Source organism: Electrona antarctica (genome assembly GCF_951216825.1).
Source record: "Electrona antarctica genome assembly, chromosome: 3".
Taxonomy (NCBI): Eukaryota; Metazoa; Chordata; class Actinopteri; order Myctophiformes; family Myctophidae; genus Electrona; species Electrona antarctica.
This window is the reverse complement of record NC_136808.1, coordinates 8,996,073-9,019,209: the sequence shown is the minus strand read 5'-3', so window position 1 is coordinate 9,019,209 and position 23,137 is coordinate 8,996,073. Positions and strand designations below refer to the sequence as shown.

Here is a 23,137-nt window from a genome sequence, read left to right as displayed (position 1 = left end):
ATATTTGTCAGTTTGGATATCTTGGCTATTTGAATAGTTCAAATAGCCGATCTACAAGCTCACAATGTGTCAATGTAGATGCAGGGCTAAAAATTAGTCAAAAAGGCAAAGAAGTTTAAGGATAACGGTTAGACATATGTCTACGGTGGATTTCTTGACAGAAAGTAGCTCATATGTTATGAGCTACTTTCTGTCAAGAAATTATGTGCAGGTGATTCTTTTTCTAAGTGTTGCATTTTGGAAGCACTCGTTTTTGTTAACGGGTCGCGCTGCTGCCTCCTGCATTATGTGCAAATTCGAAACAGGTGGTAGCCTACGCAGGGCCGTTCAGTGACTTACGGCGAGTGCTTCCAAACTCCATTCTAGAAAAAGAATCACCTGCACAGAATTTCTTGACAGAAAGTAGCTCATATCTACGGTGGATTTTTATGAAACAAAAGCTCGGCAGATTGAAAGAGGATAATTCAAGCTTGGTCTAGAGCTGCAATGTTGGTGAGTTTAACGTTGTTTAATACAAGCAGATCGCAAACGCAAATTGGATGAGTAGGAGTCAATGGAGGGTATTGCAACTCACCCCATTATAAACAAATCTAGAGTTGCAAATTGCGGAGCTAGGGTTTTTCATGATTCTGAATCCATTCCAAGCACTAGTTTGGCACAAAATCACTCCTTGGGCTAAATTTGGCTATAGCCATAGGCCTATATCATATTTGTGATGACGGCTATGGCCGTTTTTAGGTGAATGAGTGTTTTGCGTGTAAAACGAATGCTTGCAATGGATTCAGAATCATGAAAAACCCCTAGTTTTACCCGTTCCATGCTACTTAAATTATAATGAAACTTGAAAATGTTGCCTTATTGGATGTTAATCATGGTACCCCCGTTTATTGTGCTTGTTAAGTTTACTGATAGGTGGCGCCCTTACTCTATCTGTTATGTACTGAGTATGCTGTGTACAAGGTATACGCACAGGACGTGACGTCATTACGTCCTATGGTGGAGACTAGCGGTTTCGCAGTTAAGTGAGCCTGGGACCGAGGCTAAGACTAGCGCCAGAATATACTGGACGCTGGAATGAAAACAACAGCTCCAGACTGTATGATACAAATAAATATGCCGGTAGGCTAATGATAGTAAAAAAGACTTGCTTATTCTCTATCACGCATTGACGCTGTGCATCTCAAAGCTTGACAGGTTATGGGCCCAGGCGGAGTTGTACACAAGGGTAGCGTTTGGTCCGAGGAAGAAGTTTAACGTGAAGGATTAACACGGCGCTTCGGTGGACAACTTGGAGATAAGTGAGTAAAACATATAAGGAATATTTCACTCCCGGTTTGGGAGCTGGCGAATATAAGGACTTCAGAATTGTTATAGTTTGTGAGTTGGGTACTTTATAATAATAAACAGACAACACACTGGAGTAGATTGTAGTTGCAGCTTCAGTTTTACTGGGTAACATATGTGAATTGTGAATCCATCTACAGGCATGAGCAGTCGATCCCATAACAGTGTCAGTGCAGTACTCTTAATAGAACACAGAGTACAATCTATCACAAGAATAAGAGCTCGTAACGAATGTGTTCTTTTAAGTGCTACATTTATTTTAAAAAATGCATTTATGATATGTATTTGTAAATGGCGTATACTAGATTACTTATATGTGCCCTAAAACGTTTTTTTACCCATGTAAAATGGATACATTGGGCACTTTGCATATGTTCCTACCATACGTGGCAGCGGTGGCCGAACGGATAGCGGCGCGGTCTTGATACCGGAAGGTTCCCAGTTCGAATCAGCCGTCCGACACGTTAAAATTACCACCGCCGAAGTGCCCTTGAACAAGGCATTGAACCACTACGATGAAATGTGTTATATGAGCAGGGCCTGGCTGGAAACAAGTTCTTGAGCTTAGCCCAGATACCCTGGGTAAATATAGATTTCATTTCATTTCATTTCATTACGTGTGGTGAATTAATGAAAGCAAAAGAGGTTTCTCTATTATTTGCAGATGGATTCTCAGATAGGCAATTATTATAGTGGTCTTCAACCTGTGGTGCGGGGAGCACCAGTGGTCCTTGAGGGGGTTCCAGGTCCCCAGCTAAATGGAGCGTTGGTAACCATATGGACCCCTATAGATCTTTAACTCTTGATTGATTGATTGATGATTTTATTAACAGATTGTAGAATTACAGTAAATTTCAAGCACAACTCAAAAATCAACTGTTATTAACTGTGGACGACACCATAAAGCATTACACTTGTTTACAATAGGGCCCACCATGTTTAATTCATCATAACAATTAGAGACGTACAAATATACTCTATATTGCAAAAAAACAGGAAATCATCATAGAGGAGGTAAAAAAGGAAAGAAACAAACATACATACTGGGGTCAAAGGGTCAAAAAGTGCCGCTTCCAGACCAGAGTGGATGCTGGACAAAAAACGGCTCTTCGTGTCAGCTCGTCCGACATATGCACGCGTGCGGGGAGGCGACCTCTACAAGGCCACACTCTCCGCTAAGCGGGAGAGGTGTAAATTAAAAACTGACATTCGTTTTACTGTGGTCAGAGGTCAACATAATTGCTGCTTCCGGACCAGAATGGACGCTGGACAAAAAACGGCTCTTCGTGTCAGCTCGTCCGACATATGCACGTGTGCGGGGAGACGACCTCTACAAGGCCACACTCCGCTAAGCGGGAGAGGTGTAAATTAAAAAGTGACATGTGTTTTACTGCGGTCAGAGGTCAGCAAAAGTGCCGCTTCCGAACCAGAGTGGACGCTGGACAAAAAACGGCTCTTCGTGTCAGCTCGTCCGACATATGCACGCGTGCAGGGAGGCGACCTCTGAGAGACCACCAGGCAGCATGAAGATGAAAGGCATCATGGTGGACGGAGGGGCGACATCACACATCATAAACAGTTTAAGAGTTTTGATGATACCTTCCAACCTGACTCTCATTCAGTGGAGTTAGCCGACGGAACATAGTGCAGCGGAATAGCACAAAGAAGAGGAACAGCGACGATCTGCCTACTAGACAGCACGGGACAACAGCACAGAGCACAGCTGTGAGATGCTCTGTACATGCCTTCATACCCTCATAACATCTTTTCGGTGGCACGAGCCACAAATGGAGGAGCGACGATCACCTTTCAGAAAGGAGACAATCGCATGGTCGCCAAGGATGGTTTGACAAGTGGAAACTTGTATTACCTACCAACTGTTCAAAATAATGTCGATCAATGTAAAGTGTGTCATGATGTACAAACGTGGCATGAGATTTTAGGCCATTGTAATTACGATGATGTGCAGACATTACAAGGTGTTGTGAAAGGCATGGAGATAAAGGGGAGTGTGGTCACGCCAGACGAGAAACGGGAGCCTGACAGAAGGGCTAAGAAACCCTTAGAATTAGTCCACACTGACCTAGCAGGTCCCATGCAAACGACTAGCATAGGTGAGCACAGATATGCTCAATCCTTTACTGACGACTACTCGGGCACCATGATGGTGTATTTTCTAAGGTCTAAGGGTGATGCAATTGTTGCAATTGTTTGTCTCCAATGATCTTACTTGCCTGGGGCCTATTTCACGAAACTTGGATTAGCGATTAAACCCGGATTTAACAGATATCCTGGTTTATTATAGCCTGGATCAGCGATTAACCGGTTTCATGAAAACTGGTTAATCTTGCCAGATTAATTTGGCCAGTTAACCTGGATATGTTGAGGCTTGATTCGGTTTCATGAAAGCAATGCCACATTAGTTCCCATGGAAACTAATGCTTTGGACTTAACCTGCTCCGGACCAGGCTAACAGCCAGGTTTAACCTAATCCTGATGTCTTTACTGTTCATTAAGCAGTCAATCTGATCACAAACCAATGATGTTTTCCACACTTATTCAATTATTATGGGTTTATGTTGCCTTATTTTTATCGGTCTGCATTAAAGGACTAATTTAAGCACTATATAAAATCAAAGAACCAAAATATACGTATAGGCTACACAACATCATGACAGCTTGTGAGCTTCAGCTACCTTTGGTGAATGTTCCCCAGAATAGGTTTGCTGTCGTGCAAGTGGTTATTATATTATATTATATTATATTATATTATATTATATTATATTATATTATATTATATTATATTATATTATATTATATTATATTATATATATTTTTTTTTGTAAATGTGAAAACCACAAAATATTACTATTACTCATTGTTTTACAACATATTACCATTGTAACGTTTCACCCACTATTGAACCCATGACCCACAGTTCACCAGTCTGGCCCCTGTCTGGACAACAACCCCCTTCCCCAAAGGTATCTCCCTCAGAGGAGGGAGTTATGGCCAAATATCACAATGCGACAATATCATTATGCTTACAATATTAAGAATTCTGTTTTAAGTTAATAGTAGTGGTAAAATGTAAACTATATTTTTGGGGTAGTTCATTCAGTCTATCCACTATTGAGAGTATTTTCTCTCTTTAATTACAGCAGCAGTATTTATTTTAGAAGCTAAAGTCCTTGTATCAGTAAGTCTTGAATAGATTAGTAAAGATACTGAGATATACAGAAGGGGGCAGTAATGCAACTATTAAGGATGCAAACTGCCATAATACCCCATGAAGAAGCAGGATCAGTAAATCTGTGTTCCACCGAATGGGTCTAGAGACAAAAAGCCTGTGTCTATTCAGCCAGGCTTTATGATTCTGGCTCGCTAAATCCACCCATTCTAAGCCTCGCTTGGCTTTAGTGGAACGGAATAAACCAGGCTGTACAGAACAGGATTTAACAAGCCTGGTTTTGTCTTAAATCCTGGATTAGTTAATCCAAGTTTCGTGAAATAGGCCCCTGGTTGACTACCTGGGTTAGCTTGTTTTTCTCTCTGACTGAGAGATTCCCAAACCAGGACACTATGTTAAAAGTGAGAACACTATCAGTGAGTGATCTATAGACCATGGTCAGGGTGTGTTTACTGGCATTAAAACTTCTCAGTTTCCTGAGAAGATAAAGCCGCTGCCTTGCCTTTTTGTAGTATGTTATCTGCATTGGTCTGAAAGGTGAGTTGATTGTCTATGGTCATTCCCAGATATTTGACACATGGACAGGGCTCCAGACTAACCTTTTCACAGGTAGCACTGGTGCCACCTACCTTTTCATTAGGTAGCGCCACCGCAAATTAGGTAGCACCATTTTTTTCTTTATATAGCGTCATTAGCGTGGTATTAATACATGACCTTATCATGCCCCCACATCGGGCGCCATAAAACCCCTACAAAGTTCACTGTGTAAAAAACAGCAACCTACCTGGTTATACTTCAAAACACTGTAGTAGATGTAGATGGTAGATGGTTTCAACCCAACAAGTCACTCAAAGTCAATAAAGGCAATACTTTTACAATATCTCCATTACCATTATCCAAATGAATTCCTAAAATGAATTAATATTTGTACATTTTGGAAAAAAAATGAAATGCCACCGAATTCTTAATCAATTTACTTGTCTTCATGGCCCAACTTGTGAAAGCTGCATGCTTTTATTGTGAAGGCAAAAGATTCTGAATGTTCTCAGTGCCTGCATATCTCTGCGTGCTGAAAATGGCTGATCTACAAGCTCACAGCGCGTCGCGTTAAATTTTAACTCGCATGTTGAGAAATTAAGTATCATATGCTGGAGCCCTGCACATGGAGTAGGTTCTTTAGCAGCTCATATGAAAGGCTAGTTTAAATAGAACTACAGGACAAATACAATACATTATAATGCTGTAATTTATAGCATTATAATGTCAACTCCATTTCCACTTTGGTTCTCATTCTGTTGTAGTAGCCTAAACACCAAATAAGTTAACTGGGCATAATCACTGTCTTTGAATTCAGCTGTTGTCAAATATGACTGATATGAGGCACACGCACGCACGCACGCGCGCGCGCGCGCGCGCGCGCGCACACACACACACACACACACACACACACACACACACACACACACACACACACACACACACACACACACAATTAGACTGTTTATTAAACAGTTGGCAGATGGAAATTATTGTATTGTATTTAGTATTATATTATATTGTAATTGTATTGTATATAATTGTATGAAACCAAACGTAATTAAGTACTAGGGACACTTCAATTTAAGCAGGACCAAATAATTTATAATGTGTCGCTTGAAATGATTATGCGTTTTTGCACAAAACAAATCAATAAGTAGAATAATCAATCTCATCTAATAAAAAGTGGTTATGTCTGCTGATGTACTCTCCTCTCTCCTCCTTCTAGATGTTCCTCTCCTCCCTGTGTGTGAAGAGGAGGTTTCCCCTGAACAGCAGGAGAGGACCATCAGTCTGGTCCAGGAGAAACCAAAACCTCCACAGATTAAAGAGGAACGAGAGGAGAGGAGCATCAGTCTGGTCCAGGAGAAACCAAAACCTCCACAGATTAAATAGGAACAGCAGGAGAGGACCATCAGTCTGGTCCAGATGAATCCAGAACCTCCACAGATTAAAGAGGAACAGCAAGAGAGGAGCATCAGTCTGGTCCAGATGAATCCAGAACCTCCACAGATTAAAGATGAACAGGAAGAGCTACTTCAAAAACCAGAGGAGGCTGGTGGGTCAACGGTGACATTACTGGCAGTGAAACGTGAAGATGATGAAAACAGAGACACAGAGCAAACTGACGTAGCAGACTGTGGAGAATCACAACCCTTTAGTGAGGAACAGCTCCTCTCTTCACATGGTTCTGAATCTGACATCACTGAAGACAGTGGTGAGTGGGAGGAGACCAGGGAGGATCAGTCAGCTTTAAACACACTGAAATCACACAAGACGCAACATGTAGAAGGACAAAGATTGTGTTTGAGCAACAAGCTGTCCCAGGACTTGAAATCATCAAAACGAACTCCATCCACGAAGAGTCACACAGAGAACAATTGCTTTCGTTGTACCGTTTGTGGCAAAGGATGTGGTTACAGGAGTCATTTGAAGAGACATATGAGGATTCATACAGGGGAAAAACCCTATGCGTGTACAGAATGTGAACAAGGATTCAATCGAAAGGAACATCTGAAGACACACATGAGGATTCACACAGGGGAAAAACCCTATGCGTGTACAGTTTGTAAACAAAGCTTCACTTTAAGTGGTACTCTGAAGACACACATGAGGATTCACACAGGGGAAAAACCCTATGTGTGTACAGTTTGTAAACAAAGATTCACCTTAAGTGCTACTCTGAAGAAACACATGAGGAGGATTCACACAGGGGAAAAACCCTATGCGTGTGCATTTTGTAAACAAAGATTCACTGAAAGTGGTACGCTGAAGAAACACATGAGGATTCACACAGGGGAAAAACCCTATGCGTGTACAGTTTGTGAACAAAGATTCACTGAAAATGGTACGCTGAAGAAACACATGAGGATTCACACAGGGGAAAAACCCTATGTGTGTACAGTTTGTGAACAAAGATTCAGTCGAAAGAGTAATCTGATGACACACATGAGGACTCATACAGGTGAGGGAAATGTTTAGTTTGTAGCAAATGCTTTGTTCAAACTGCATCTCACACTTTAGGATTCAGCGCATTTTTCACCAACCTTTGAAGAATCATAGAATATTCTGCGTCGCTACATTCCAGTGTTGGCTCACTGACAGATGACTACAAAATGGGCGCTTCTGTCCTTTTGGTTGGCGGCGCGACCAGCTGAACATGATCATAATCATCTATAGATAAATGTCATTCCCTCTCCTGCCCGTTCCCATTGACTTTCATTCCCGTCCTGTCCATATCACGAGATTAATTTAAAAAAAGAATCCCATCCCAATCCCGTGATCCGCGGTAGTCCCGAAAAGATTTCATCCTCTAAGTGGCAGTCAATGAGCTTAGAAATGCGTCTTCATACAGAGAGAACTAACTAAGTGAACAGCAAATGCATTTTTCATAGAGGCAATCTGACCTGACACATAATGTCAAATACAGAGCAAATTTATAATTCAGTGTAATCCAATATGACAGCGGCAGATTGCAAATAATAAAGCAGAGGGATCACCCCTCCACAGCTGATCAAGATGACCAAATCAACAATTGTTTACAGTTTGTGTTCATCTTAAGCATTAAACACCCTTGTTTCTCATCTAGTTTACAAACCAGACAGCTCATCTTGTGTCTTCTTTTTCATTGCCTATAATGACCTTGACATGTCCTTCAGCGTCAGATGCAGTGCAGGATAAGGAGGTTGATGGAACAACTGTTGAGCCCAGAGTTGCTTCCTGCAGCAGGTAATTATTTATTCATTTATAACAACAATTACACAACATCCTAGATTTAGTGACTAATCATCACATTGCTGACTTGGCATTCCACTACTCTCTTACCGGTATCTCTCTGCTGTTTGGTGTTTTAAGAAAACACATGTATTTGTCCTCCTCTACCAATCCAACGAGAACAGTCTATTCCAAATGTGCTTTCAGTAAAATGACTTAAAACTTATGACTAATCATGGTATTTAATTGGCCTTTACTCTGGATAAGAGTGTAAGCTAATGGTCAACCTCCTGTCATTACTCTGATCTGTGGAACTCTGCGATATTCAGTGTAATATTCCGTGTAGCATTGTTCACGTGTTTTGTAAATAATATGCAAGGTAGTTGTTGAAAAATAATGACCGACAGGATGTTTAAACACTGAGACAAAGTCGAGGTGTTTAATCGTTCATTCATTCATCATTTATAAATTCATGAATTGACCCAAAGGTTACAACAAAATGAGGTATTTCCTTGCTTACGGTAATGATTTGAAAGAATTCCATAAGTGTCGCTCGCGCTAGCTGGCCGCGTCTGCCCACAGTCGCCTCGGAAAACAATGAAGTGAGTTGATCAAACATTTAGTTGTAAATGACATGATGTGTTTGTTTAAATGGCTGTCATATACAGCATAAGCAGCCAGGTGCTCTGAGGATTTGATTAGACAGCGGTCTGGTATAGTCCAGTGGTCATTATCCAGAAATAACACACCTGCTGAATTTGACCAATCGGAATCAAGAATTCAACCAAGCTGTCACTGTGTAATATGATACTGTATTGTGCAATATTCTGCTAGTCTACAGTTCTATGCTGATGAAAGTCCCAAGAAGAAGAATAACACCACCACTGAACAGCAGGGGGCGCCCAGTGACAGTAAGAGAGAGAAAAACATGTGTATTATTATTATTATTATTATTATTTATACCTCATCAATAGCATACTTACTAAAGAAAGCATAGATGAATAATAGAGATCAACATGCTATGTACATGTAGATGTCAAGGATGTATTGGTTTCTGACTATTGTCATTATTTGTAGCATCAGACTATGGATTAACCTTTTGTGACCTAACAGGTTATGTAGGAGACGTAGGTGAAGAGAAGAGGAAGAGGATGGATTCCTCCAACAAGCTCCCTTAACCCATTACAACCGAGGAAGCATCTGTGTCAATTTAACTTTTTGCATCTGTGTAAGGAATAATTTTAGATTTTTGCGTTGACTATTCAAAAATAGTCCTATACACTTAATACCAGGAGATGTTTATATACTTTGTCAGTGCTAAAAGGAATCCGTGGTGCTAGTTAGAAGAATGTGGGGCAATTATAGCTCTGTAGAATCTCAGGTTGTATGTGAGATTTTTTCCATTGACTCTCTGTCAACAGATTCAGCTCATTTCTCATTTGTTTTTTTACTGAACGGGGTTCCCAGAGAGGGAGAGGTTAGTCTCGGTACCAGGCTTTCATTTTTGTCAGCGCAAAAAATGGAAGCCTGGAGGAACACATTAAGCCGCTCTGGTCTAAAAGTGTGAGTCAAACCTTCCGGGTGGGCATCGCGGGGGTAGGAGGGGACTGACAGATCGGTGAGATCCAATCAGGGCGTGCGCAAATCTCTGCCGCGACCCGCCCCTCTAGACCAGAAACCTAACACATTAGCTCAGGCTAGGGAGAGGTGTAATAGGAGGCTGCTCGATCATATTGTCCATGTTGAAACTGTCACTTTTCAGTAAAATGTTATTGTTATTTAGTCACAAGATTGATCTTGTTAATACTTTAAATTTGTTCAATATTTAGAAAACAGACTTTTATTTGGGGAGCCATCCTTTCTTCTGTGATGATTGAACACCCACACATGAGACCTAGAGAGAGAATACTAGGCATGTTTGTGGTGGAAGCTCCCTGGGTTCGCTTGTGAGTCTCTTGTACTTGTTCTAGTCTCTCGACACTCTCCCATAGCTAAGCGAAGTAGTCCAACGATACAGGGAATGTTTTTGGCACTTTTGATCATATGACAAAGTATTATTATTAATAGATGGGGTTTTTATACAAGCTATCTTTCTGAAGGTGTTAATTTATGGTTATGTTTTTTTTATTATGGTTATTTTGTTGACAATAAAGTTGAACCTTGGGTGGCTTGTGAGTACTTGAATTCTTTCTACAGTATATGCACTACAAGATGTGAATAGTGTGTACTACTTCACGAGTATACTGCAAATATTAACAGGTGAATCATTTGTGACTGTTAATAGTATTATGTACTGATTTGGGTGAGTACTTTGATGTCCTATACTAGGGAGATGTATTGTCTGCATACTCTGTCAGTGCTAAAATCAATCCTGTGGTGCTACAGTTAGAAGGTACTGTAAAGATGATAAATGTTTATGGAAGAATAAAAAAACATACAAATAGGGGGTGCATAGGGACCATATCTCGCGTAGCCAGACAACTATTCCACAATTTAGAAGTACACCTCCCCAAATCAGATTAAGGAAGCTGCCATTTCCGTTCATGAACCTATATTTTAAAATATCTTTAGAGCTTTTTTATTTTATTTTTTCCATTTCTGCTAAGCAGCAAGCTATATGCTTAGATGTTTTCTATTTACGGGGTACATTTCAGGATACATTTGTGTGACTAAAGACGGAAGCATTTATATTTTACTCATGATAAGATATTCCGTTGCTCCAGACTGTATGACGGAAGCATTTATATTTTACTCATGATCAGAGCATCCGTTGCTCCAGACTGTAAGAAGGAAGCATTTATATTTTACTCGTGATCAGAGCTTCAGACCCAGAGGTTCAGTTCCCTCGGGTCTGGGTGGAATATCTCGAAACCTGCCTGTGTGACCTCCAAGAGCCCCAAACTTCCTGTGAGGCACGTGGAAGTATGCGTCCTTTAGGTCGATACTGGTAAACCAGTCGCCCTGGCGGAGAGATTGCAGTAAGCATTTTGAAGCAATAGGTTCGGAGGTATCTGTTGAGGCCTCGTAAGTCCAGGATAGGATGTAGCCCCCAGCCCCCCCCCCGCCCCTTCTTGACCAGGAAGTACCGGCTGTAAAAACCGTTGCGACTGGGGCTCAAGAGAACCTCTCTGACTTGCTTATGAGGGAAAGTATTTCTGCTCGCAGAATGTCCACTGCCTGCCCCGTCGCACAAGTAAAGATCACGTGTTGTGGCCTGGGCCGTGGGTCAGTGGTCCAGGCACCTTGGCCGGTAGTAGTCCAAGGCCTTTACTGCATGTCATGTCCCCCATAGATATATATCTATGATGTCCCCCATCTCTCTCCCCAATTTCCTGTCAGCCTACTGTCTGTCCCTCCTATAAAAAATAAAGGCGAAAGCCGCAAAAAAAAACATTAAAAAAAAGATCACGTGTTGTGACATGGGTGGTGGTTGAGCGAACTGTAGTTTGTAGCCTTGTGTGATGGTGCTCAGCACCCACGCTGAAGCTCCAGACTGTTTCTATTGTGGAAAACATTGAGCTAACGGGCAGGCTACTCGTGGCGTGCACGTTGGGGCGGCAGTGCCCGCACGTGGGCTGGCAACTATACAGTCGTGCTGCCTCTGTGTGAGGCAGCCTTCCCCACACTTTGGAGCTATACATGGAGAATTGGCGCCCTCTAGCGGTGGGGGGAAAAATTGGCCATGCACGTTGCGTGGCGAGTGAAGCCTTCGCCGTTGCCAACTTGTTTTTCCTGGCGGGTTCATATGGGTTCGGGATTGTTGTTGGTTTTGTTTTTATTTTTATTAGGCTTACACAATGAAAATGAACATTTACATTTATGCAGTACACACAGAATTGCACTTTGTTTACACACACAACAACATTGGAGGGAATGTTCGTTTCGCTGCACACAGGTGGCGGGGACATCTTCCTCCTCTTTAATGGCAGTTCGAGAGCTGGCCCCGTGGTCTCCATCGTCGATACCGCTTCCGAACCCATAGCAGGGGCCTTCATGCTATTTACCACATCCGCGGCCATGTCCCCTGAATCCTCCCTTGCGTGGGGGACGTTGGGGTGGGGGGGGGGGGCTCGGTGCGTTATTCCTTCTAGGGCTTTTGGCAAGTGTTGTGACTGTAGCTCAGACGGTTTCTGAGAGAAAAATACTTGATGTGAGTTTTTGCATTTTCCCATGTAAGTGGATGGGTAATTTTAATGCACTAATACATTAATTATTAATCAATAATTTGTAAAATTGAAAAAAGGGCTTCGTTAAGACCTCCATATTATTATGGTCAATGCCTGTGTGAAAAGTGGGAGTGATTGGGTGCAGGCAGTGAGGAGCTACGGCAGTGTTTCTGACGGACAGACATTCAGACAGACATTTGGTTAATTATAGTATGAATTATAGTATGATGAATTATAGTATGATGATATGATACATATGATATGATATGATTAGTAGCCCCTAGTTAATTTCCATGCTCCGACAATAGATTTGGAAATGACGTTCAGCAGGGGGAGTCCTTGACCAGGCTATGTCTGCACTCTGCACCACCACCCTGCATGCGTGCAGTCCGGGGGAATACAGCCAAACACCACAAATTGGCCATATTCCAACGTCCTGATAACGGTTGATTTCGTACATTTAATGGGACCAGGAGGCTCCCCCCAATAAGTCACCTGCCTGAGAAAACAGAACAGCAGTAATAGTCTGGAAACATGAATAATTTTCCATACATTATTTTCCATTATCCATACTTTTCCAGACCTGGAAACGTAACAAAATGAAATTCCATACTTTTCCATACTTACGTGTAGGAACCCTATTACAAGGTCTGTTAATTTATAATATAATATATAATATTTATAATATATGATTTATAACCCAAGCAATCTGTTGCGATCACTTTGACAGTTTGACACGCACGCACACACACGCACTGTGACACACGCGTCACACACGCACACTAGTGCAGAGGAGGACAATGCATTGTGCAAACACACAGACAGACAGACCGACAGACTCAGGCTGTGGAATCAGGAAGTAAAGATTGTAGTTTCCAATCACAGTCATACAGTGTAGTGTCAGACAGTCTGTCTGTTTCACTGTGCGTCGCTCCAGGACCATATGTGTTGTTTGGGAATTACTTAAAATGTGCGTCACTAAAAGGTTCTACCGACGCGGTGAGTAAACTACAATAATAACGTGTGAGTTGTCTGTATAGTGCAGTGTGTATCAGTGTGTATGTTCACTGTGTGTAGTGTGTTTTCTAATGGTTTGTTGACACGTTGGAAAAGTGGCAACACGTTTCTACATTAAACTAAACAGTTTGACGTGTTTGGATTCAGAACAGGAACCCAGTAGTCCTCATAGTTTCTGACATTGTTTCACTGCTAAGCCCTTATGTGGTTTGGGTTTTAGATCAAGACTCTCGTAGATGTTTTAACGTATTTTATCCATGTTGACATTTGTATATCCAAAGTCTTAGCGACCACCCCCCAATTTACGCTGGAATCTCACAAGTAAAGCCCTCAGATCTCGGAACATGTTCAAATGCTACATATAAACTGATTCCCCGCATGTCCCAGATGTCTTCTATCTCTGCGGGATGTGTGTGTAATGTATTCATCCATATTGTTCAATAGAGTAGTGTTTTAATCCACTACTGAATCCAGTCAGATTCAGTAGTGAGGGAGGCGCATCCGGTGACAGCAGGTATTACACTCTGTAAACAGGAAGTAAACGATGAGGGGGAAATGGCGTTCGGCCACAGAGTGGATTAAATCACTTCTCTATTGAACAATATGGACTAAAACATTACACACACACACCGCAGAGATAGAAGACATCCGGGACAAGCGGGCAAGCAGCTTTATATTGTGCATTTGTAAATGTTCTGAGAACTGAGGGCTTTACTGGTGAGATTCCAGCGTAAAGACTGCATGACATTAAGTAAATATAAGCGACATGTTTTGTTTTGTCAGAAGAAATGAGTCATGTCAGTTTTCAACCGTTTTTTGCAGTACGTGTTACGCTGCAGCTAACCAGCGTTGCATTTGCCCTTCCATGTCAACGTTGCTTTACAAGAGATTAAATTAATTTCGCTCCTATGCCACTAAAATGTGGAACGCCCTACCAACAGCCTTTAAGAAATGTTAATCCCTGATTCCCTAGACTCCTTCAAAATCGCTCTCAAAGAGCACTGTTCATGTTTGTCCCTTTTTAACTTAACTTAAGATGATCATATGTCATGATAATAATAATCATCATAATAATATGATTTATCTTTTTTCATGGAAGTGTATAGCCTATATGTGCATGTCTTTAAATGTTCAGATGAATTGAAAATGGAGGACCATGATGTAAACAAGTCTTACTTGATGCTTTTTCTGGTTTTATCCTCTTCCACAAACAGCTAGTTAATACAATTTTGTTCAATCAATCAAAAACAGTGGTGGAAAAAAAGTTCTTTACTTAAGTAAAAGTATCAATACTGCAATGTAGAAGTACTAGCTCTGTTTAAAAGTCTGGAATTCAAACTTTACTTGATTAAAAGTACAAAAGTATTGGTATAAAAATGTACTTAAAGTACAAATTAGTCATTATGCAGAATATCCCATTTCACAAGTTTTCAAATGTATGTAATGCATCAAAATCTTTTGAAAGTAGCAGATCTACAAGCTCACTGCAATGTAGATCTACAAGCTCACTGCAATGTAGATCTACAAGCTCACTGCAATGTGTCACTTTGTTACAACAGATCTACAAGTTCACTGCAATGTGTCACTTTGTTGCAACAGATCTACAAGTTCACTGCAATGTGTCACTTTGTTGCAACAGATCTACAAGCTCACTGCAATGTGTCACTTTGTTACAACAGATCTACAAGCTCACTGCAATGTGTCACTTTGTTGCAACAGATCTACAAGTTCACTGCAATGTGTCACTTTGTTGCAACAGATCTACAAGCTCACTGCAATGTGTCACTTTGTTACAACAGATCTACAAGCTCACTGCAATGTGTTACTTTGTTACAACAGATCTACAAGCTCACTGCAATGTAGATCTACAAGCTCACTGCAATGTAGTGAGTGAGGGGCAACTCAGACTTTTTTTTACGGGGGCCAGTTTCGATTTGCAGCCCTCTGTAGGTGCTCTTTGAGAGCGGTTTTGAAGGAGTCGAGGGACTCACGTGTCTTAATGGCTGTTGGTAGGCCTAAGAGTATACATTATAGAGTGCCACGTGCTAATAAAATGTCACACATTGTGAGCTTGTAGACAATAGTTGTAGATCTGCTGTTTTTTTCTGCAGAACAGATTTGACGTTGACCTAAATCATCAATCCAATTGCAGTTGTAACTCGGGTCTGGTTTACTAAGTGTGTGTGTGTGTGTGTGTGTGTGTGTGTGTGTGTGTGTGTGTGTGTGTGTGTGTGTGTGTGTGTGTGTGTGTGTGTGTGTGTGTGTGTGTGTGTGTGTGTGTGTGTGTGTGTGTGTGTGTGTGTGTGTGTGTGTGTGTGTGTGTGTGTGTGTGTGTGTGTGTGTGTATCGTGTCATCGTGTCAAGATAAGCAGAGCTCACATGCGCTGACCTTGGACCTGTGATATCGCGGGGCTGTAAGAACATTTAAAAGCAGATAAGTGGTTTCTAGGGATGGGAAATTAATCGCTCGTCATATCGGTATCGGCACCGTGTTGGCCTTAAACGCAATATTGCTAACGAGCTGATATCAGCCCCACCCCACACACACACACACACACACACACACACACACACACACACACACGCTAGTATGTTACCCCAGCCATATGAATATGAGTCTCTTTGTCATCTGGAAAAACTTGACTCGAGGGATGCATCGGTAAAATTGTGTTTGAATTTCGAAATACTAACTGAATAGCTTTGAATGAGTATAGAAGGAGCAGGATCAAGAAGGTAATATGTGAAATGAATACTGTGTGTGTGTGTGTGTGTGTGTGTGTGTGTGTGTGTGTGTGTGTGTGTGTGTGTGTGTGTGTGTGTGTGTGTGTGTGTGTGTGTGTGTGTGTGTGTGTGTGTGTGTGTGTGTGTGTGTGTGTGTGTGTGTGTGTGTGTGTGTGTGTGTGTTATCGTGTCATTGTGTCAAGATAAGCAGAGTGTGTGTGTGTGTGTGTGTGTACTGTAGCCATGACGTTGATCTCCACTATCTTTGTGTTTGCTGTGCTTGCAGGACCATGAACCATGATGTGCTGCTGAGACACCTTTCCCTGAGGCCAGAAGTAGTCACGGTCCAGCCCTTCAACCACCCTAGTCTGCTGCCTGCTCCACCGTCCACCCTCAGACCAGCCCTTCAACCACCCTCTGCTGCCTGCTACACCCTCAGACCAGCCCTTCAACCACCCTCTGCTGCCTGCTCCACCCTCAGACCAGCCCTTCAACCACCCTCTGCTGCCTGCTCCACCGGCCTCAGACCAGCCCTTCAACCACCCTCTGCTGCCTGCTCCACCCTCAGACCAGCCCTTCAACCACCCTCTGCTGCCTGCTCCACCCTCAGACCAGCCCTTCTGCTCCACCCTCAGACCAGCCCTTCAACCACCCTCTGCTGCCAGCTCCACCCTCAGACCAGCCCTTCAACCACCCTCTGCTGCCTGCTCCACCCTCAGACCAGGAGGTGGAGGAGGTGGAGAAGGTGGAGACATGTCCTACTGGGCTGCAGGCCTCTCCCCGGCCCACGCAGACACACCCACAGTCGCCACCATGGAGGAACACACTGGTGAGCAATGAATACAGTCCTCGTTGTTTCCTCCCTGCTTTACCCTGCAGGCCTCCAGGAGGGCTGTGGTGGTGGTGATCCCATGCTCTCCTCTCCTGACACCATGCCATCCCGTCTTCTCTCACTTTTGTCCAGTACTTAATAATACTGCATAATGTACATGTCCTAGTGATGGTTGGTTACTGTAAATTGAAACAGCAGGCAGCAGAGCGTGTCTGTGGTTGAGGGACGGATGTTCTTTACAGAAATATATACATAAGGAGAACTGAAACACAGAGAGACAGAGAGAGAGGTGTGTGTGTGTGTGTGTGTGTGTGTGTGTGTGTGTGTGTGTGTGTGTGTGTGTGTGTGTGTGTGTGTGTGTGTGTGTGTGTGTGTGTGTGTGTGTGTGTGTGTGTGTGTGTGTGTGTGTGTGTGTGTGTGCGCGCAGAGTGGGAAATCCACATGTACAGTATTGTGTGTACAGTATGTTTTTTTCAGACACACAACAGGAGGACAGTGTTGCATATATCTGAGACGATCGAGGCTGCTTCCAGGCAGCCGGGTGGACTTGAGGCAATCTGGACAGTACAGTACAGTACAGTAGAGCTGTGGACAGTACAGTACAGTGATACAGGGAACCAGTACCAGGGAGGGACCTCCGTCTCTTTCACCCCCAAGAAGTGAAGTCATCCCTGGGTCAGTCAGTCAGTCAGTCAGTCAGTCAGTCAGTCAGTCAGTCAGTCAGTCAGTCAGTCTGTCTGAGGAAAGAAGAAAGGGAGTGTTAATGTCCATGCACACTGCTGCACTTTCCCGATTTTTAGCAGCATTTTCCCGAAAAACGTGTCCAGTCTGCACTCTGCAAGGACCTTTACTTTAGCTTACACTAATTTGGGATGGGCAGGCAGGCAGGCAGGCAGGCAGGCAGGCAGGGAGGCAGGGAGGGAGGGAGGGAGGGAGGGAGGCAGGCAGGCAGGCAGGCAGGCAGGCAGCAGGGAGGGAGGGAGGGAGGGAGGCAGCAGGGAGGGAGGGAGGCTGGCAGGCAGGCAGCAGGGAGGGAGGGAGGCAGGCAGGCAGGCAGGCAGGCAGGGAGGGAGGGAGGCAGGCAGGCAGCAGGGAGGGAGGGAGGCAGGCAGGCAGGCAGGCAGGCAGGCAGGGAGGGAGGGAGGGAGGGAGGCAGGCAGGCAGGCAGGGAGGGAGGGAGGGAGGGAGGGAGGGAGGCAGGCAGCAGGGAGGGAGGCTGGCAGGCAGGCAGCAGGGAGGGAGGGAGGCAGGCAGGCAGGGAGGGAGGGAGGCAGGCAGGCAGGCAGGGAGGGAGGGAGGGAGGGAGGGAGGGAGGGAGGGAGGCAGGCAGGCAGGGAGGGAGGGAGGGAGGGAGGGAGGCAGGCAGCAGGCAGGGAGGGAGGGAGGGAGGGAGGCAGGCAGGCAGGCAGGCAGGCAGGCAGGGAGGGAGGGAGGCAGGCAGGCAGGCAGGCAGGGAGGGAGGGAGGGAGGGAGGCAGGCAGGCAGGGAGGGAGGGAGGGAGGGAGGCAGGCAGGCAGGGAGGGAGGCAGGGAGGGAGGGAGGCAGGGAGGCAGACAGACAGAGATAGTGAGATGATAAAAACAAAGGAGCAGTGCCCCCCCATACCCCCCCACCTCTGCGCTCTCGCTCACTCTCTCTCTCTCTCTCTCTCTCTCTCTCTCTCTCTCTCTCTCTCTCTCTCTCTCAGAGAGAGACGCGAGAGAGAGAGAGAGGGAAAATAGAGAGAGAGAGGCAGGCGTAGGAAAGCAGAGCAGTCAGTCAGGGGAAAATGGCCATGCTTGTTGTTCGGTCGGTCTGAGGTCTGTGTTGTTGTTGTCGTCGCATGCAGGGCAGGCTACACACACACACTGTGAATGACTATGATCAGAGAAACGCTAGCAGAGACTGTAGTGTTAATTGTAATGGATGGAGAGAAGGAGGAAACCAGAGGATCTGTGTCGTTATGAGCAGGTAGGAGATGTGTGTGTGTGTGTGTGTGTGTGTGTGTGTGTGTGTGTGTGTGTGTGTGTGTGTGTGTGTGTGTGTGTGTGTGTGTGTGTGTGTGTGTGTGTGTGTGTGTGTGTGTGTGTGTGTGTGTGTGTGTGTGTGTGTGTGTGTGTGTGTGTGTGTGTGTGTGTGTGTGAGAATCATCAGATTGACTGTACATTTCCTCCTGGTGGAGTCGGTGTTGTCATTGACTGCTTCATAGTGTAGCCCAGTGGTTCCCAAACTGTGGGTTGGGACCCATTGTTATTGGTCCCTTAGTTTTTTGTTTCCTACATTTGGTTTTTTCATATTTTGTAGCTTCTAGATCTGCTATTTTCACTAGTTGTGGTCCTGGGGCGAATATCTAATTTCTGAATATCTAATATCTAACGACTGGTGTAGCCTATATGCCTTAATTCAAGTACTTTTAGTATAATGTAGCCTCTGAGATGAATATGTTCATTTCATCCATCCATCCATCTTCAACCACTTATCCGTAGTCGGGTCGCGGGGGCAACAGCTCCACCAGAATGTTCCAGACTTCCCTCTCCAGAGCAACATTAGTGACTTCCTCCTGGGGGATCCCGAGACGTTCCAAGGCCAGTGAGTCGATGTGTTTCCTCCAACTGCGCCTTGGTCTGCCCCGGGGTCTCCTCCCAGTGGGACGTGCCTCGAGGACCTCCCTATAGGGAGACGCCCGAGAGGCATCCTAACCAGATGCCCAAACCACCTAAGCTGGCTCCTTTCCATGCAAAGAAGCAGCGACTCTACTCCGAGTCTCTCTCTTTGTTCATTTGTTGCCTCCATTAGAGCGTTGTCTTCACTTTATCAGGTTGCAGACTCGAGTAAATGTTGGTCAAATGCTTGAGTTGATTTAATCAGCGTCTTTTTATAGAATGCCACCTTGACGATGGAGTTCTGTTGACCTAGTGCTGTTTGACCTGTCCGCTTAAGCATAATGACTTAATTAACAACAGGCTGCTGGCAGAATGTGTGTTGGTGTTTGTCTTCTTTGAGATTACCCACACACGGTCAACAGGCAAAATAGCCAATCTACAAGCTCAAAACGCAGTGCGACGTGTTTTGAGCTTGTAGATTTTATTTTCGCTACGACAGTAATATGCAATGTGGCCCTCTGGAGTGAGTGCGGAACTGAAGTTGCCGACCCCTGATGTAATGTATGTGACCTAAATGATATGTGGACAATGAATTTTATTTTCTGTTTTGTTGTTCCCTGAATGATGATTTGAGGGTTCCAGACAGTATTTGAGGTAATGCAACAACAAAATCCTGAACTATTCCGGGAAGATGATGGTCAGAAGTAGTTGGAGTGGTTATTTAATAATGAAGTATTTAGGACAGCACCGTGTGTTTCTAGAGCCTGGAGTAGAAGACAACCCCAGCTCTTCAAGCAGGTCCATGTGTCTCCTGTTACAGGTTCAGGTTCAGGTTCAGGTTTATTTGTCATATGTATAGATACAGAGTATAGATACAATGAAAATTATTTTGCTCAGAGCATTCTCAGTCTTACATACACAGGACATAGACAAACATCTATAGTGCAAAGAAAAAGACAAAAACACAAAAAGTGCAAGTGGGTGACAATACAGTGCAATACAGTTCAAGGTCAGCTGTTCAGCAGCCTGACTGCCTGGGGGAAGAAACTGTTACTGAGACGGGTGGTGCGAGATTTGATGCTCTGGTAGCGTTTTTTGGAAGGGAGTTGTTTGAACAGGGTATTTGCGGGATGGCTGGTGTCTTTGATGATGTTGTGGGCTTTTTTCATACAACGAGTGGTGTAGATGTTGTGGAGACTGGGTAGTTCTGTGTTACCGATGATTTTAGCTGCTGTTTTAACGGTCCTCTGCAACCTGTTGCAGTCCTGAGCGGTCGTGTTACCGTACCACACTGTGATACAGCCAGTTAAGACACTTTCAATTATACAGGCCTAATGGTGTATTTTATTTTATGGTATTTTATGTTGTATAATATGTGTAAGAATCTTGTGTGTATTAGTTAGTTTAGTATTCACGTTTGCTATGCTAACTATGATGTCTGTTTATTGTCATTTCTTGTCATTGTAAACTGTAAAAAAGTGTCCTGTAAGTCCATATGGGCTGGGCTTCTTGGGAACCACGACACTTAAATAAAGAATCAATCAATCAATCAGTCAGTCATATTGATGGACACTGAAAGCAACCTATGAATGACTTCAGACGCAGACTTTTCACCACTCCCTGTAAATGTTAGACCTGTTTGTCAGCCGTCATCTTATCTTATAAAAAGGAAAAAAATACTCTCATAATCCTGCAGTGCACACAGGTACAGATATAGTGGCTTTAACGTACAATAGAAACTCCATCTTACAAATACTGCAGGTAATCCTGATGTTGAGGGTAAAATGGCCTTTATTTTTTAGGGGCTCAGATATTAGTGTAGATTTCTGTCCTACACAAACATTAAATTCCCACTGACAATGAAAGGAGAATTTTACGTCATAGTGTCTGAGCAAATAGGCATAGTATAGTCTATTTTACATCATGATGATGTACGGTGATAAGAGCGCCCCTCACTTCACACGGGTGTGATTTTTGGATACCATGTGATTCTGCATAGGGTGCCACCATTGTGTGTCATATACAAACATGTTTTTTACTCAATGAAATCAACAGTGGTCTGGTCTACAAACAACAGGGTGAAATAGTCATACAAGTAGAGTGAGAGAGAACAATGCCACTAGGATACCAAGTACACAATGAACCTACAGTAGCCTACGTCCAAACAGCATCTAAATAACATTCCTAACATTTTTAGTCAAGACAAACAAATGACAAGTAAACAACATACTTCCTGACATACTCATACCCCTGTAGGATAGTGGTAGATTGATTGATTGATTGATTGACATTTTTATTCCACAGTATGCAGAATGGGTACATTTGAAACGAAAGCACAAGTCAATACAAAATACTGTTACTTTGTGGACGGACCATGATAAAGCATTAACACTTGTTTACAACAGGGTCCACCATTTTCAATTCATCAGAAGACGTACAAATATACACTTCTATAAAAATACAGAAAGTCATCATACAGTATATGGAGTGCTGTGAGAACATGCCAGCTCCATTTGATCTGATTTATTTGATATATTCATGATACAATTCATAAAAGAGCAGTACAGAATTATCAAGATTGCACAAAAAGTCAGAGGACTTAATTCCATTGTGATCCAAATAAATAGTTACAGCATATGGTAAGAAGATAAAATCACAATAATATCACAAAAATGATTTACAACAGGCCATCATAAATCAGTAAACAAAAGACAATGAATAGATATAAATAGATAAATACAACACTATACTAACTTGCCCATCAGCCACTTTTTCTACATATTTTTAAAAATGTTCAAATACTGGGCAAATTTCATTTTGTTCCAATCCTGCACCCCTGTATATTTAAATGTACTTACATATGGGAAGTAACCTTTAAAATATTTTGGGCATAATATGCCCAAAATATTTTAAAGGTTACTTCCGCTAACATGCTAATATTATTAGCATGTTAGCGGCCAATGTGGGTTCTTGGGGAGAGATAAAAGACTACCATCATTAGTTTATTTTGCGACGTCTGTAGTTTATCTTTGGCATTTTTAGATAAGCCGCTGTACCAGGTTCGGCAAGTGTAATCAAAGAGACATTGTACTAATGCTGAGGCCAGTGTCCTCAGTGGTTCTATCAATCCTAGCTAGGAACTTAGTCCTTACATGGATCTTGCCAATAACTGAGTGGGCCATCGATTCACTAGACGAGTTTAACTTCAACTGAAAAGTTGGTTACCTCTCTTAAGTTGTACCTGGATGCAAAAACAATACATTCAGATTTACCCAAATGCAAGGATAACTTGTTTTCACTTAACCATCTGTTGACTTAATTTTTTTAGCTCGTTTTCTAGAGAGCGAGTGATTCTAAGCACTCACCTGTCACCACCAGTAAAGCAGAATCATCTGCATACAAAAATATAGGACATGATGCCTCTCGGGGTCTCCCTAGGGAGGTCCTTGAGGCACGTCCCACTGGGAGGAGACCCCGGGGCAGACCAAGGCGCAGTTGGAGGAAACACATCGACTCACTGGCCTTGGAACGTCTC

The 23,137-nt window shown here is 43.3% G+C and overlaps 2 protein-coding genes across 2 annotated transcripts in view; both read left to right on the top strand.

The window, feature by feature from the left end:
- Nucleotides 1–1,149: 1,149 nt before the first annotated feature.
- Nucleotides 1,150–9,522, top strand: LOC306920164 (uncharacterized protein). The gene is made up of 5 exons (XM_079496813.1): nucleotides 1,150–1,298; nucleotides 6,300–7,535; nucleotides 8,230–8,299; nucleotides 9,119–9,195; nucleotides 9,398–9,522. The coding sequence occupies exons 2-5, from the start codon at nucleotides 6,500–6,502 to the stop codon at nucleotides 9,460–9,462; spliced, it is 1,248 nt and encodes a 415-aa protein (XP_079352939.1). The 5' UTR covers nucleotides 1,150–1,298; nucleotides 6,300–6,499; the 3' UTR covers nucleotides 9,463–9,522.
- A 3,803-nt stretch (nucleotides 9,523–13,325) lies between these two features.
- The window catches only part of lrrk1 (leucine-rich repeat kinase 1), a 141,446-nt gene continuing 131,634 nt past the window's right edge, over nucleotides 13,326–23,137 (top strand). Inside the window, exons 1-2 of the mRNA XM_079496474.1 lie at nucleotides 13,326–13,449; nucleotides 16,475–17,017. Coding sequence (XP_079352600.1) covers nucleotides 16,942–17,017 — 76 coding nt within the window. The 5' untranslated portion in view covers nucleotides 13,326–13,449; nucleotides 16,475–16,941. The remainder of the gene's footprint in view (nucleotides 13,450–16,474; nucleotides 17,018–23,137) is intronic.